Source organism: Annulohypoxylon truncatum, assembly GCF_022578515.1.
Source record: "Annulohypoxylon truncatum strain CBS 140777 unplaced genomic scaffold F4807scaffold_23, whole genome shotgun sequence".
Lineage (NCBI taxonomy): Eukaryota > Fungi > Ascomycota > Sordariomycetes > Xylariales > Hypoxylaceae > Annulohypoxylon > Annulohypoxylon truncatum.
The window spans coordinates 269,897-283,402 of record NW_025953809.1 but is presented as its reverse complement, the minus strand read 5'-3'; the positions used below and the strand labels follow the sequence as shown (position 1 = coordinate 283,402).

The window sequence follows — 13,506 nt, the reverse complement described above, 5'->3', positions numbered from 1 at the left end:
TTTATAAGCTTATATAGACTGGATGGTTTTGATTCCATACTCGCTCAGCCTTAATGACCAAGCATACCTAGGTATCTATGTGGGGATCACCCGCATCGTTCCCCTATTAAGGGGCAGCTCTCTAACAATGCGACTATGCCCAATGAATCATCAAAGATGTTACGACCAAATGTCATAACAATGTCTTTATGGAACCCAATCTTTTTCACGTTGGAAATCAAACAGTTGCCACGGTATCTCATCAAAAAGAGTTAAATTACAGTTATATATGACACGAAATCATAACGTGGATTATGTTTCCATACTCTGATCGACGGGATTTTCCTATAATTACTTAAATAACATCTTGCGTATTTAGTCTGAAGTAGTCTATAAACCTAAGCAAGTCGAAATGTCAACTCAAAGTCAATCATTTCCTGGGGCACGGCAGCGCACATTTGGCGTTGAACTCGAGATTGTTGTACCGTGGTTGTGGGAGGGAGAACCTGATCCTAATGAAGAGCTTGCGAGTCAGCTACCTCCAATCCTTAGACTCCCTCTAGATCTGAAGGAAGCGTATGAAAGCCGTATCATTTCAGAGAATGACAAGGTTCTGAGGTCAGTTTATGACTTGTTTACCGACATACTTGGAACACATGGGATACCTGCCGATATTAAAGATATCCCTACTATTTCTAGTACCGACTCAAGTTTCCTATCTGACTCTATGGCAGGTGTCTCTATCCTTAGCCTGGATGATTATAATAAGTGGGGAGTTAAAAGAGACGATACCGTCAGCGGTTTTGGAGGAGGATATAAGTGGTATGGTATAGAGATTGTGTCCTCAGCTGAAAGAGCGTCCACCGAATCATTCCATCTAATCCGTTACGCTCTAAATGTACTAAAATCAAGCTTTAGGATTGCCGCGAATCCTTCGTGTGGAATGCACGTCCACGTGGGGGATGGTTCTGAATTGATGCCGCTAGACCATGTAAGACGTGTCGCTGGGTTATTTTGGGCCGCTGATCCTCTACTCGCTTGCATACATCCCCCACATAGGAGAGTCGCATATTACTCTCAGAGCATTCGAGAACGGAGTAATCTTGCCAAAGGTGCAAAGGCGAGTCAGAAGGACAATAACGAACTCAGCCTCGGGTGCTGCGATGTTTACATCGGAGGTCGAGTGAGACACGGGGAGTCACCTATAAGCTGGAGAGAGGAAAATCACAGAAAACGCCACCTCATAGGATATGGAGAGACTCGACAGCGAGGTCACTTCGAACCGTTCTTCATGAAGGATCCTAATGACGAACTGAAGGTCAAAAATGCTAAAATACTTCCCTTGTCATCATATCGTATTGCGTCTGATGAAAATTTGGGAGTCGACATTCAAGTTGAGGAGTACGCTACTAGTAAGAACAACTGGGATGCTGTACCAAACACGCCGTATGTATCAACGCGGAACCGCGAGACCCCTCGTTACGCATATCCCGTATACAATCCGAAAGAAATTGGTAGCACTGAGTTTTCACATCTAGAAGCGAAAGCAGCCGAGGATATTGGAATCTTTCTAGGCGCCCGAGAGATATTTACCTGCTTAACCTCATGTACTATAGAGTGGCTGCTACGTGCTGGCGAAAGACCTAATTATAACCTCAGCCCATACGCGTGCTACCGTCTTGAGAATCGCGGGTCACGTCCAGGCACTATCGAATTTCGTGAAGCTGCGGGTACGGTCGATGGAGGATGGGCGGAAACATGGGCAAGAATATGTGTGGGCCTTACTCATTTTGCTATCCACGCCCCCGTAGAAGACTACTTGTCCGTCCTCTACCATATCCATCGTGCGGCTTCCGAAAGAGCTCCGTATGACGTTCTAGACCTCCTAGATGATGCAGGCCTGTTTGCAGAGGCTGCGATCGTCGAGAAAAGACTCCTCCAAAATAAAGAAGAATGGGGATTGAAATTTATGCCCAATTTGGAAGACAGCGATTTTCCAGACACACTATTTAGCAGCTGAAAGAGAGGATGGGTCAAGTGACTTACCTTGTAACATGGAAGCCTCATTTATAGCACTAATTGCAATTAGAGGTAAGCACTTATGTAGGAGGCAGTTAGGCACCTAAGTAGGGAGCCGGTTCTACCTAATGGTAATGCCATATCTAAATTAGTTTCAATATTATTAATCCTAAAAATAAGTTCAATTATTTTCGTCGCTTTCGGAATAGGACCTTTCATCAGGTATCTAGGTAGGTATTTGAATAACACCTCGTATTAAGATAATTAAAGGGGTAGGTTGTAAAACCAATATGTAGGTAGCAATAATTATAATTAGATTTCGTGAACATACCTAAACTTGCTTATTTCATTATATCAAAAGGAATATTGCAACCCACCATAGAAATGAATACATGTAAGTCACATATAAGAAAAGCAGTTGAAATATAGTTCTTGTCTTCTAGTTAAATGAAGCTCGATGTATTGTCTAATACCGTATTCCAAATCTCAGATTGTATTTAGGTACGTTAGGCAGGTAGCTGGGGGAATTTAGGTAGGTCCCTATGCCACTAAGTTAATCAAGCGGGCAAAGCTATATACACAACGAATATGATATATTCTAATAGACAGTCGTATAAATGTGTGAATATCATAATACAGTACAATCAGATGTGATGCGAAATATCTTCCAAACAAGTAAAAATATAAAACTTCGAAGTCTCTTTTATATGACAGTTGTGAAATAACGACTATATAACCCCCCTATTGTGATAAAGGAAGGACCTGGGTGATTTCGGTAAGGTTATTCAAGTTGTTTACTCCAAGGAAGCTCATACGAAAGAACGCCTGAGCGAAGGCCTGTAATAATGTTAGTTAAACCATATAAAAACAACACAGTGAGTAAAAAGGGCCAACTTACTGGGGACCAAAGGGATTTGCCGTTAGAACCAGCAAAGGCCTTGAACTGGGCCTGAGTCTCTGAGTAGGAAGAGATGCTCTTGTCGCTATGGAATATCAAGATGGTCTTGTTGTCTCCCGCGATGGTCTCCGAATAAAATTTCGTGTCCCAAATATTAGGGGTGGTATCCTGCGGAGCATTGGTGCGACTCGTGTCGACGAACTTCTGCTTCGATGACGTGTGAGCGCCAACCAGGGCAACTAAGTCATTGGAGGTGAACGTTTTGGCAGCGAAAAGGTCGACCAGGTAATCGGCATTCTGATACTGAAACGGGAGCAGGCCGGTGGGAGCTGCCCTGCTATCGTCCTTCCTCCCGACGAAAGATTTTATGCGAGGTCCTCCGGGACAAGAGACAGTTGCAGTCATGGCGGCAGTCTGTATCAAGTCGGCCATGCTGATGCCATATCCCTTGTACTGGTTGTACCAGTCTTTAGTTTGGGCTGCAATATCCTCGAGCCCCAAGTTATCGACACGAGACATCTCATCACTGAGGAGAAGAGAACCGTCAGCACCCCCGTATGCCGAGTTCTTATCCCATGCCGCGGCATCATGGAATCCCTGACGGATTGCGCCACGAGCCAGGTCTGTGCAGCCGTTGCTGTCTGTGAAGGTTGCCTTTAGATCTTGGACGATATTATACCAGACACATAAAGTGGATTTCTTGCATGTGTCAGATGCAAGATCGCCGGAAGGCTTGTACGTGCTACCATCCGCTATAGCACTCCCGCCTTCGAGGACGGACTTGATGGTCGACCCTGAGGATGTCAAGTCCTTGTCTTTCGTAGTCTTGAGATCACCCAGTAACTCTGTAGACCTGCTCTGTAGTGTATAATCACGACGAGACTTGATTTGATCTAGAGCGCGGCCCATGCCAGGGTAGGCCAGAACCTGAGGGGCGACGAGGCCAAACAGTATAGCGGTGGTTTTCATCTCGATCAACGTGTATTAGAAGTATGTATGTGTCACAATTTGGGGTGGTATTGCAGAGAGATATTCAAGACAATTATGCCTTTTTCGACAGAACTGCCAAGGAGGGAAACATAAGTAAATAAGTAGCGAATGAATTTGTTTTCTCTAAACGAATGCTGTAAAGACAGGGTCAGGCCGAGGGCTGCAGATGCTCCCACGTCAAGCCGGAAGAGAACATCGTAGAGCAGCCTTCTTTATATGATAACGCATGATTTCCCGCTTCGAATTCCGATGTCACGAACACAACTACGGGCGCTACTGCAACTGACATAATTTTCGAGCAGGATCACCATGTGGTTTCAACTCGAAATATGGGTTAGCCTGCGTTAATCATAGTAACCTACTCTCCGCCATGGCGCCTCGTGGACCAAAGCTCGCATGATAAAACACGAGTATCACGGCGCAGGCCACGGGGTGTCAATCCCGAAAGCAAGTTTGCGCTAGGTTGGCGAGATCGTCCTTTTGCATTTCGGCCCATGGCTCTGGGTGACTATTACCAGACTATTAGAAGCCGGCCGTAGTGTTGTGCATCTCGGATAGCGGTCTTTTACATAGTACATTGACTGGGGGAAGAAAAGAAATCGTCGAGCCAGTCCCCGCGGTCGTTTCTAGCGCCGCGATTCCGTAATGCATTCTCAGGCGCCATGGCGGCTCATTCATTTTCGTTCAGTCGGGTTCAGGGCTCGGAAGAACCTTGCAATCCAATGAAAATACGCACGACGCGCAGTAATACATACGAGGGCTGTTACCAGGATGTGCCATTCGCCAAACATTGTTTCCCCCTTTTGCTTATCCCTGATTTCCGTGCGACTTGAAGCAAATTTCTTCCTCCTCGGCCAGTTCTACCCGAACAGCCTCCAGAGTCCTAGGGTTGGAGATAGCGACGTCAGTACTAGGTTCTGACAACACAATTGCTGTGATTGGTTCTACGTGTGTAATTATAGGGCCCCAATCTGACCTTACATATTGCACAGCGTCTCGTGTTTCGGACGTCCGGCTTTTTGGACGAAATCATGTGGCTCGCAGCACTGGTTAGGCACCTTGCACCAACTGTGGCTAAGTTATCCTCGTAGAGAATCAATACCTAACTACACTTGCGAAAAGAATGAGACATTCTTTAGTAAGTCAAGTAAGTCAAACATCCATGTTCGCTTTTCGTCTACAAACAAAACGCTCTCCAAAAGAAATATCGGGCTACGCTTTACCCAATCCACTTTCCTTCTTTACCTCAATGACCTTGTTGCTTACTAGTTGACCTTTAACGACTCTGCAGCATCTCTACGATAGAGTCTACGTTCAGACGAATTGATTCTTCCGGATCAGTCCACCAACTTCTTAAACACCTTCCTAAGCGGTTCGCCAAATCTTCTTGATCGTCATCCTCGGGGTCGTCTGCTTCGAAGATGAGCTTTTCTATCAATTCGAAACGTAGCTTGTCCTTAACTCGCTGTTCTGTCTCGAACTTGTCCAGCGACGCAAGCTCAACGGCCAGAGATACTAAGCACTTCTTGTGGAATTGTTGCAGCGCAGCTTGCTTGAGCGACCTCCAGTTTCGTTCATATGTTGACTTTTCTTCTATAACCTCTGGGATAAGAGATGTGACGTCTCGTGCAAATTCTCGGATATCCGCCAGCGACGGGGTTTCAGAACTGTCGTGCCAATGTTTACCTTTAAGGATCTCTAATTTTATAGGAAGAACCTCCGGGAAGTCCCACGGCTCCCGGGTCTTATCATGCTCCCGTAAACAATCGATGTAATCGATGAGACCTTGTAAGAGAGGCACGCAGTTTGATTCGAAAAATCCACGGGTTTCCCACGAACAAATACGTTTATAAAAGCCGATTTTGTCTATGACGATATTGAAATAGGACGTGCCAAACGTATGCATGGAATTGGTGACCAAATCGAACATGAAACAACGTATAAAATCGATTGTAATGCCAGCAAGTCTCACACCTGGACCGTTCATTGCTCTGTCGAACATGAGATCGGCAAATTGATAAACTCCAAGGCTGAATGAATCTCCTTCTGTATCCCAGACAGAGAGCCAGTGTTTCCCAGCGTTAGTTTGAAGAAGATCAATATCGCTTCTGATAAACTCATTGGTAAAAGCAATATCTGGGTCCGGGAAGATATTTATCTCTAATATATCTATGATTGCTTTAAAGGTAGAGCTGGGAAAAGCCTTTGGATAGGCTTTGAAAAGATCGGCAAGTATCTTTGGATTTGACGGCACCAGTGCCAATCTGTCGCGACAAAGTGTAAGTCCGTTATGCATCAAAAATAAAGCGGACCATCGCCGATGATTGGAAGCCGAACGCGTGAGAGTCGGAACCATGATTTTTCTCATCCATGTATCATGCAGCAGCTGGTTCACGTTGTCTTTCCCCGTAGAAGGCGGTGGGATTGCTTCCACAAGTAACCTCAACATTGGTGCCATGTCAAATGTCGAGTTGTTTTCGTATACTTCGGGTAGAGGTCCACCTTCAACCTCGGCCTTGACCCATTCAGCCTCGGTAGGTGGCTGCCTTTCATTTATGGATGCAGCTATGGGTACCACGTGCTCTTCCAGAATATTCACGACAGCAAAGAATACTTCTTCTCTTCTTGTTGTGGACTTGACGCTCAAGAGGCTTTCCAAGATCGTAATTCGGGCGTCTGCATCCGTGGAATTTATGAATAAGTGAGCAAGCCTTTTACAAGCAAACAGTTGGTCCACATATTCGGTCGCGCACAACAATCGAGAAACTAATTTGATTGTTGCGATTTTGACAAGTGGTGGTGCTGGTGACTTATTTTTCCTTGCCCTCAACTTTATTGCACGTTGCTGCATTCGAAGTTTGTTGATGATCGCGAAACAGAAGCAGTCGAGTAAATTCCGCACCGCATTTGTGGATAAACGGCGAAGCAGACAAGTATTAAGAAGACAATCATGCTATAACTTGTCGTCTTGGTACTTCAATATACCCCGTATTATGAACTCGTTGGCGGCATCCGGGTTGTCTCCTTGTGAAAGTATCTTCGCAGCTCCCACGGCAGCTTTCAGTATCTCTGAATCCTTCTTTCCCCCGGCATATAATCGTTTCCATATTGACCTCGCAAGCCCCTGAGATAGTAGTAGAGGAATGCATGGCTCAAGGCGCTTCAAGATCTGCAACACCGAGCTCGTCTTGGCTAGGCTGCCTTCATCTTTTAAGAAGTTTTCATCTAGGCGAAGGTCAGGGAAGCGATTATCGTTTTCAGATGGGAATGGCTGTTCGAACAAAGAGAGATTCGATCCATAAACCGCATCCAAAAATGCTACCGTAGTTGCGACCATGCAATCTGCTTCTCCTGAAGGAATTGAACCTCCAGAACTCCAGACATCCCATATAGACGACATACTTGGAACTTGAGTGGTTACAAAAGGAGAGCGAACATTTTCGGAGGACCCTATTCTGTGGACCATAAGCATACAATCCAGACAAGATTTGGGGAGCTTCCCCGGGAGTTCAACCATGGTCGACATCCGTGAAAATTGCACATGCTTCAGGTTTGGACCCCACTCGATGGTAATTCCGGAGCGATCATGTTCTGATAATTCGAGATCGGAGACTTGGAATAGTGATGCTATAAGATGTGGTAACTTGATGTTGCGAACCAAAGAGAAAAAGTATCTCCAGTACCATACTGCATGCTTCTTAGACATGCGCTCGTCAGTAAAATTCGCTACAGCGTGGTTCCAGGCTTGCAGGATCCTGCTTTCTCGTTCAGGGCCCTCGTCCACTGCCGACACGAAAACATGTAAGGCGAATATAAAATCGTCTACGAACGGTCCTATGGCTGCTCGCTCTTCTGCTCCCATCGGTATAAGAGATCTCATTATTTTTCTTGGTGCAAATAAGACTGCTTCGGCCCGTGATTCGACGTAAGGCATATCTTTCCAGGCTAAGAACTTGCACGGTACCAAATCTTGAATAGGGAGACCTTTCGGCCAAGGCGCTTCAAGGCCTCTAACTATGGGGTACGTCTCCATTCGATATTCCCGCCAGAGCTTATCTCGTGACTCTCCAAGTACATCGAGGAATTTGCGGACGTGGAGGTCGGGGTTAGTTGGGAGAGATAAATGCCTTAATGGGCCCCAGACGTTGTTCAAAGATGGATACCTGTCTCCCAGTTTGAGTAGAAGGCGCTCGACATCTAGTAGCATACAAATACTTGGTTTCCATACTGAGTTGTAGATTTCATCATCGGATAGTCGTATGCCCATTTTGAAGGCATGTAGCCGTTCCTGTCTTCGTTGAATGACGTTTGAAGGCAGTAGAGATACATCTAACTCGCCATGCGTGAAAATTGAAGTTGATTCGTAACATAAAACAAGCATGTTTACGTACTGCATTAGTACTCGGTCCGCCCGTTCGACGTTCTCTCTGAGTTGGCTTGACGAAGGAGAATGCGCGAGTAAAGGCCGATATATTCCACTCAAAATATCCAGGCTCTCGCAGGAGAGTAAAGTATTGACTGACAACAGCTTTTGGGCGAATGGGGAGCCTCCATCGAATTGTCGTGCCCAAAACACGGTATCTTCGCATAGAAATAACGATCCAGATGCAATAGATAATCGAATAGCCGAGTGGATCCATCTTGCCATCTCCTCCCCATTCTGCATAGATACAGCTTTGCATTTTCGTCGTTGAAGAACATCCTATGTCTCTATGGGCCGTATCATGCCATAGGGTTCATTATAACGCTGCCTCGATTGCAGCAGAGCTAAAATCATGTCTGGATCGCCGTACTGCTCATCATCACAATTGGTATAATCTACGCCTTTTGTTATGCCGGAACCCTTAGCGATGAATTTTCCATCTGGATGGATTCCCCTTAGAAGCTCGAAAAGACGAAGTGATATATCGTTAGGGAGCAGGTAGAAAAGCTTAGGTGGCCACGCTTTGCCCAGAGATCCGAGAGCCACACGATCTCCGACAAAAGTAAAGTCGATATCCACTTTGAAAAAACTCGCATTTCTAAGTAAGAGTCTTAAGAGTGTAGGCCGCAGCCTAGGTACAATATGTTGTAACTCATTCGCGATCCTATCCAATGTCCATTGGTAATCATTTGTCATGCGCCGTACTAAGATCGCAAGATGTAGCTGCATGCGTTCTTGGTACTTATGAGCATGACTCCACGCTTTAATGGCGTATGATATCATTGAATAATCTAGCTTATTCGCGATGCTAGGTTCTCCGTCGAGGCAGTCGATAAGTGAGCTGTAGAAAAGTTCTCGGAGGCCTTCTCCTTCTCTTCGATTATTAAGGCGCCTGGCTAGGGGACGGGCGAGGTCCTGGATAAGATTATCTGCGTTTAATTTGAGCGAATTGGGATGATGAGGCAAGATCGCTAGAACGCTGAGGGCAAACTTGACATCATTGCCGTCGAGAACGAATTTGTAGGGCGTAATCTTCCTACTTATCCCATTCTCGGGGAATATAACGGCATTGAAATTGTCTACGTAGCCCTCTTTGGTGGCGCGGTTGGTGATTTTCTTGATTTCCCGGATTTCGCCGTTCTTGGAGATTTCCTCAAAGATCATAGACGGCTCGCATGCAGGAAGGATCTTGTTGTAGTAGAAATCTAAAGGTCTCTTGTCGGGGTTCTCTAGGTTATGGTAGGGACTATCGCTATTGTCGTTGCGTAACGCTTTAAGCAACTCAGTAAGGTTGAACTCACGCACGCCGACTGGTATGCTCTTGGACGTGCAGTCCCCAAGACAATGGCAAAAATGGCCTACTTCGCGCACTGACATCGTTGCCATCAAGGCCATCAGTCCGGGCACTCCACCTACGGCAGAGAACATCAGTGGGAAGTTTCCATATCGACACTTTTTCTTGAAACAATTCATAGCCACCCGCCGGATAGAAGCTGAGCGACCCTGGCGAAGAGAGCTGGCTATGCAATGATAGTCGTTATAGACATTAAGGAATACATGTGCGACGATGGGTGATAAAGCACCAGATTTGATTTGCGCATTGATGTACTTTGCTACTGCTTTCCAAGACACTTCTGATTGTCGTAATTCCACGAGGTATCTGGCCAGCTCTGGCAGCGAAGTACGGCGGATGGTAGCATTATCTGGGATATGGTCGGGCCCATCATAAAACATCGGGCGAGGATCCATTGTAGACAACTAGATCTGCGCCTTGGTTAAATAGAACGGTGTAGGAACAAATAATAAAATGCTACAGGAGAACTAAAGTGATATAAATAGCGATAGACGTTCGTTAGTTAGCTGTCTGTCTGTTAGGCAAGATGTGTTTGGTGTTTGGGTAGAATACGAAATCTGCTGTATTTTCGATCGCCTAGAAAACATTATTTATAAGGTAGGTAAGTTGCACTTCCTCACCCGTCACGCCCGTCATGCCCGTCGCGCCCGTCGCGCCTGTCGCACTCATCGCAGCTGACAAATGTGCCATCCTAATCAACACCGGGAAGCTGCTGATTGACTTAAAGTGTAAGAGATGCAGGAAGTGACTACTGGAGGATATGCACAATAGATATCTCCACTAGGTAGAAATTGCAAGCAAAGTCCATCCACGATACAAACCCCTATTTCAATGCTCCCTGGTGGGAATTGGGGTAAGGACGGATTAAGACATATCGATATCGATATGTATCTAAGGGGGGGTTGAATAATGGAATATATGGACAATGACGAAGACCCAACGGCTTCTATCGGCATTCTCTCGGCATATGATGGAATATCTACATAGCGCATGTACCTATGTACCTAAGACACCCCTAATAGTTCAACACCAACGCGATTTCTTTTATATCGCTTTGCACCACACTGCATAGGAAAGCAAATCATTTTAACTGATTGCTTCTCATGAAAACTAAAAGCGAAGAATAGCTACACCATGGTATCAACATGGGTTCCTGATGTTTCTTCCGACACCCCCTTTTCCTTGGCCAATATCCCGTTCGGCATCGTCAGCTCACCCGCTGACCCCGCGCCGCATGCCGCTATCGCCATCGGAACTCATGTGCTTGACCTAAAAGCCCTATCGTCTCATGCAACTTTTGATGACATATTTCCCGCATTGAAAAATCATCCTGGTGTCTTCTCGAAGCCTACGCTAAATGAGTTCGCGGCGCTAGGTCGGCCAGTCCACCGAGAAGTTCGCAAAACCATTCAGGATTTATTATCTAGCGAAACATCGCGACCAGAAGTCTTAAAGGACAATGCGGAACTTCGCGAGAAGGCGCTGATTCCTCAGAGGAACGTGAAGACGCACCTGCCCATGAGCATAGGGGATTACACAGATTTCTATGCGGGCTTTCACCATGCCTATGCTGTCGGAGCCCTGTTTCGCGGTCCACAGAAGGCTCTACAGCCCAACTACACTCATCTCCCGGTCGGATATCATGGGCGGGCTTCCAGCATCGTGGTCTCGGGAACACCAATTAGACGTCCTGTCGGTCAGATCATCATCGACCCCACGGCGGAGCCGAAGCAACCCACCACGGCTCCTAGTAGGCGTCTGGATATTGAGTTAGAGCTGGGATGCTTCATTTCAACCCCAAATGAGATGGGTTCTTCCATCAAAGTTACAGATGCCGAAGATCATATATTCGGATATGTGATACTAAACGACTGGAGCGCGCGCGACATTCAAACTTGGGAATACATTCCATTGGGGCCTTTCAATGGGAAAAACTTCGCCACCACCATTAGCCCGTGGGTCGTTCTAGCAGATGCCCTTGATCCGTTTCGAACCAAACCTATAGACAACTGGACACCGCTGCAGGCGTACTTGAACGAAGGCAAGGAAGAAAATATATTCGATATTGAACTACAGGTTGACTTGATAAGTACGTATCTTAGTCCACGTCAGATTGGACTCGTACTACGTAGCTAACACAGCATAGCTCCACAAGGGGACGCGACGACAATATCCACCACAAGTTCCAAGTATCTCATGTGGTCATTTCCGCAAATGATCGCGCATCACACTCTTGGTGGTTGCCCGATGAGAACAGGAGACATTCTTGGTACCGGGACCATAAGCGGGCCCTCGCTAAATGAAAGGGGAAGTCTCTTGGAATTAAGTGAAGGGGGGAAGAAAGACATCATGCTTTATGGTATGGACGTACGCCGTTTTCTCAAGGATGGCGACACAGTTGTGATCAGTGGAATCTGTGGGAAGCCAGGTGAGAGAGTCGGCTTTGGCGATTGCGTTGGTCGTATATTGAGTGCCACACCACCATTATGACCTGTGAGTATCGAAAGTTATCGCATATTTGGTTTACGTGGCTGTATATTTCCTTAATTCGTGTGCACGTTGCGCTTCCTGCCAAGCACTTCAATCACCTTTACACTGGATGTCGTATGAGTTGCGTTTATCGAACATAGCAGTAAGCCCCTGGCCCCTATTTAAGAGTCCGAATTCGGCTACCCCTATAATTGATCCCAGCACCTTAACATCACACGCGAGAGCGACCACTCAATAACCCTAATGAGGTATATATAATACGTCTCTGATACACCTTCGATCCATCTAGCTGTAGTCCAATTCCATTCGATATTCCAAACCTCAGGATTAACGCCGTACCGGACGTCATGAATTATCCCAGTCTCGTGATTCAAAGCGACCACAATAGGTATCCAGCTAGGAACATCCATCGATACGATGATGGTGAGTGATTCTCCAGAACATCCTGTTCTAGTCGACCATGTCTAAAAATTCATTTGCAATATCACAATTAAACAGCGTCTGTTAGTTCCAGGCTTCGCTCGAGAGTTACATTCATGTTACAAATCAGAATGGCGGTAAAGGCCGATCGAGATCTCCAAATCGTCGTATTATTGTCTACCATGCTATGCGGCGGCCAGCCAGCCCGCGAAGCGTTCGGCATAAGGCACCGGAGTTGGGACGGCTCCAGCTAGACTCTGAACAATCCATGCACAATGGGGGTATCTTGTGTGCTCCGCTTCCTGATTCAATTTCCGCAGATGCCATCGCCCTTGCTATGCTTGTCTTCAATGAATAGAATGATATTTCACGCCCCTAGGATGGATGATAACCCCCTAGTAGAGACCGACGCAGATGTCACCACGAACTCTGGCAGTCAAGTGGACCTCGGCCTCCAAGTCGAGCTTTATGCCGACAAGGAGAGCCGCGTTCTTCTGGTTGCCGTTTTCGTCAGTCGCGCCCCTCAGCAGAGAGCCTAAACGAAGAATTAGTAGTCATTCACTGGATTCTCATGAGTTCGCCTTACCTGCTGGCTGAGCTAATCCAGCTGATGTAGGTAGCTGAGGCAGAGAAGTCTGGAGCTGGTTCTGAGGGCGACGACCGCCACGGGCCTGGCCGTCAGATTCCGAGTCGCTAGCATAAGCGGCGTTGCTCTTCATGGGCACAGCGGCGGTACTAAAAACAAGACATGTCAGACTGGGTTCGTTGCCGAAGGAACAAGGATATGGATAACTCACGTGGTGGAAGCAGACATTTTGAATGAGGTTTTTGGATTGATCAGCGGGAGATCTCAAAAAAAGATGAATAATGATATATAAGGCTTGGAAATGATCAGGCTGGCTGAAGCTGTGAAGATGAAGTTGATACTGGATG

General features: G+C 46.4%; 7 protein-coding genes across 7 annotated transcripts; 2 read left to right on the top strand and 5 right to left on the bottom strand.

Annotated features, from left to right (window-relative positions):
• Nucleotides 1-391: 391 nt before the first annotated feature.
• F4807DRAFT_468791 (uncharacterized protein) lies at nt 392-1,999 on the top strand (the record flags this gene model as incomplete). The annotated part of the gene is made up of 1 exon (XM_048002640.1): nt 392-1,999. One exon carries the CDS (start codon nt 392-394, stop codon nt 1,997-1,999), a length of 1,608 nt encoding a protein of 535 aa, XP_047852726.1.
• Nucleotides 2,000-2,424: 425 nt separating this feature from the next.
• On the bottom strand, nt 2,425-4,220 carry F4807DRAFT_432005 (putative class II peroxidase). Its single transcript, XM_047998566.1, has 2 exons — nt 2,897-4,220; nt 2,425-2,835 (listed from the first exon to the last, which is right to left on the bottom strand). Exons 1-2 carry the CDS (start codon nt 3,863-3,865, stop codon nt 2,740-2,742), a joined length of 1,065 nt encoding a protein of 354 aa, XP_047852725.1. The 5' UTR covers nt 3,866-4,220; the 3' UTR covers nt 2,425-2,739.
• Nucleotides 4,221-4,697: 477 nt separating this feature from the next.
• Nucleotides 4,698-6,091, bottom strand: F4807DRAFT_432004 (uncharacterized protein). The gene has a single exon (XM_047998565.1). The coding sequence runs from the start codon at nt 5,886-5,888 to the stop codon at nt 5,163-5,165; it is 726 nt and encodes a 241-aa protein (XP_047852724.1). The 5' UTR covers nt 5,889-6,091; the 3' UTR covers nt 4,698-5,162.
• Nucleotides 6,092-6,715: 624 nt separating this feature from the next.
• Nucleotides 6,716-9,088, bottom strand: F4807DRAFT_156078 (uncharacterized protein). The gene has a single exon (XM_047993274.1). The coding sequence runs from the start codon at nt 8,550-8,552 to the stop codon at nt 6,840-6,842; it is 1,713 nt and encodes a 570-aa protein (XP_047852723.1). The 5' UTR covers nt 8,553-9,088; the 3' UTR covers nt 6,716-6,839.
• On the bottom strand, nt 8,589-10,099 carry F4807DRAFT_468783 (uncharacterized protein; the record flags this gene model as incomplete). Its single annotated transcript, XM_048002639.1, has 1 exon — nt 8,589-10,099. Exon 1 carries the CDS (start codon nt 10,056-10,058, stop codon nt 8,589-8,591), a length of 1,470 nt encoding a protein of 489 aa, XP_047852722.1. The 5' UTR covers nt 10,059-10,099.
• Nucleotides 10,100-10,696: 597 nt separating this feature from the next.
• On the top strand, nt 10,697-12,362 carry F4807DRAFT_155952 (Fumarylacetoacetase). The gene is made up of 2 exons (XM_047993269.1): nt 10,697-11,752; nt 11,810-12,362. Exons 1-2 carry the CDS (start codon nt 10,798-10,800, stop codon nt 12,151-12,153), a joined length of 1,299 nt encoding a protein of 432 aa, XP_047852721.1. The 5' UTR covers nt 10,697-10,797; the 3' UTR covers nt 12,154-12,362.
• Nucleotides 12,363-12,968: 606 nt separating this feature from the next.
• On the bottom strand, nt 12,969-13,387 carry F4807DRAFT_461926 (uncharacterized protein; the record flags this gene model as incomplete). The annotated part of the gene is made up of 3 exons (XM_048001750.1): nt 12,969-13,108; nt 13,160-13,308; nt 13,371-13,387. 3 exons carry the CDS (start codon nt 13,385-13,387, stop codon nt 12,969-12,971), a joined length of 306 nt encoding a protein of 101 aa, XP_047852720.1.
• Between the last annotated feature and the right edge of the window lie 119 nt (nt 13,388-13,506).

What these genes read in the sequence shown, in the direction of transcription:
- F4807DRAFT_432005 (XM_047998566.1), bottom strand. Translation starts at nt 3,865, where the DNA reads ATGAAAACCACCGCTATACTGTTTGGCCTCGTCGCCCCTCAGGTTCTG. An exon ending in GCAAATCCCTTTGGTCCCCA is followed by an intron (nt 2,836 to 2,896) that starts GTAAGTTGGCCC and finishes ACATTATTACAG; the next exon opens with GCCTTCGCTCAGGCGTTCTT.
- F4807DRAFT_432004 (XM_047998565.1), bottom strand. Translation starts at nt 5,888, where the DNA reads ATGTTCGACAGAGCAATGAACGGTCCAGGTGTGAGACTTGCTGGCATT.
- F4807DRAFT_156078 (XM_047993274.1), bottom strand. Translation starts at nt 8,552, where the DNA reads ATGCAGAATGGGGAGGAGATGGCAAGATGGATCCACTCGGCTATTCGA.
- F4807DRAFT_155952 (XM_047993269.1), top strand. Translation starts at nt 10,798, where the DNA reads ATGGTATCAACATGGGTTCCTGATGTTTCTTCCGACACCCCCTTTTCC. An exon ending in ACTACAGGTTGACTTGATAA is followed by an intron (nt 11,753 to 11,809) that starts GTACGTATCTTA and finishes AACACAGCATAG; the next exon opens with CTCCACAAGGGGACGCGACG.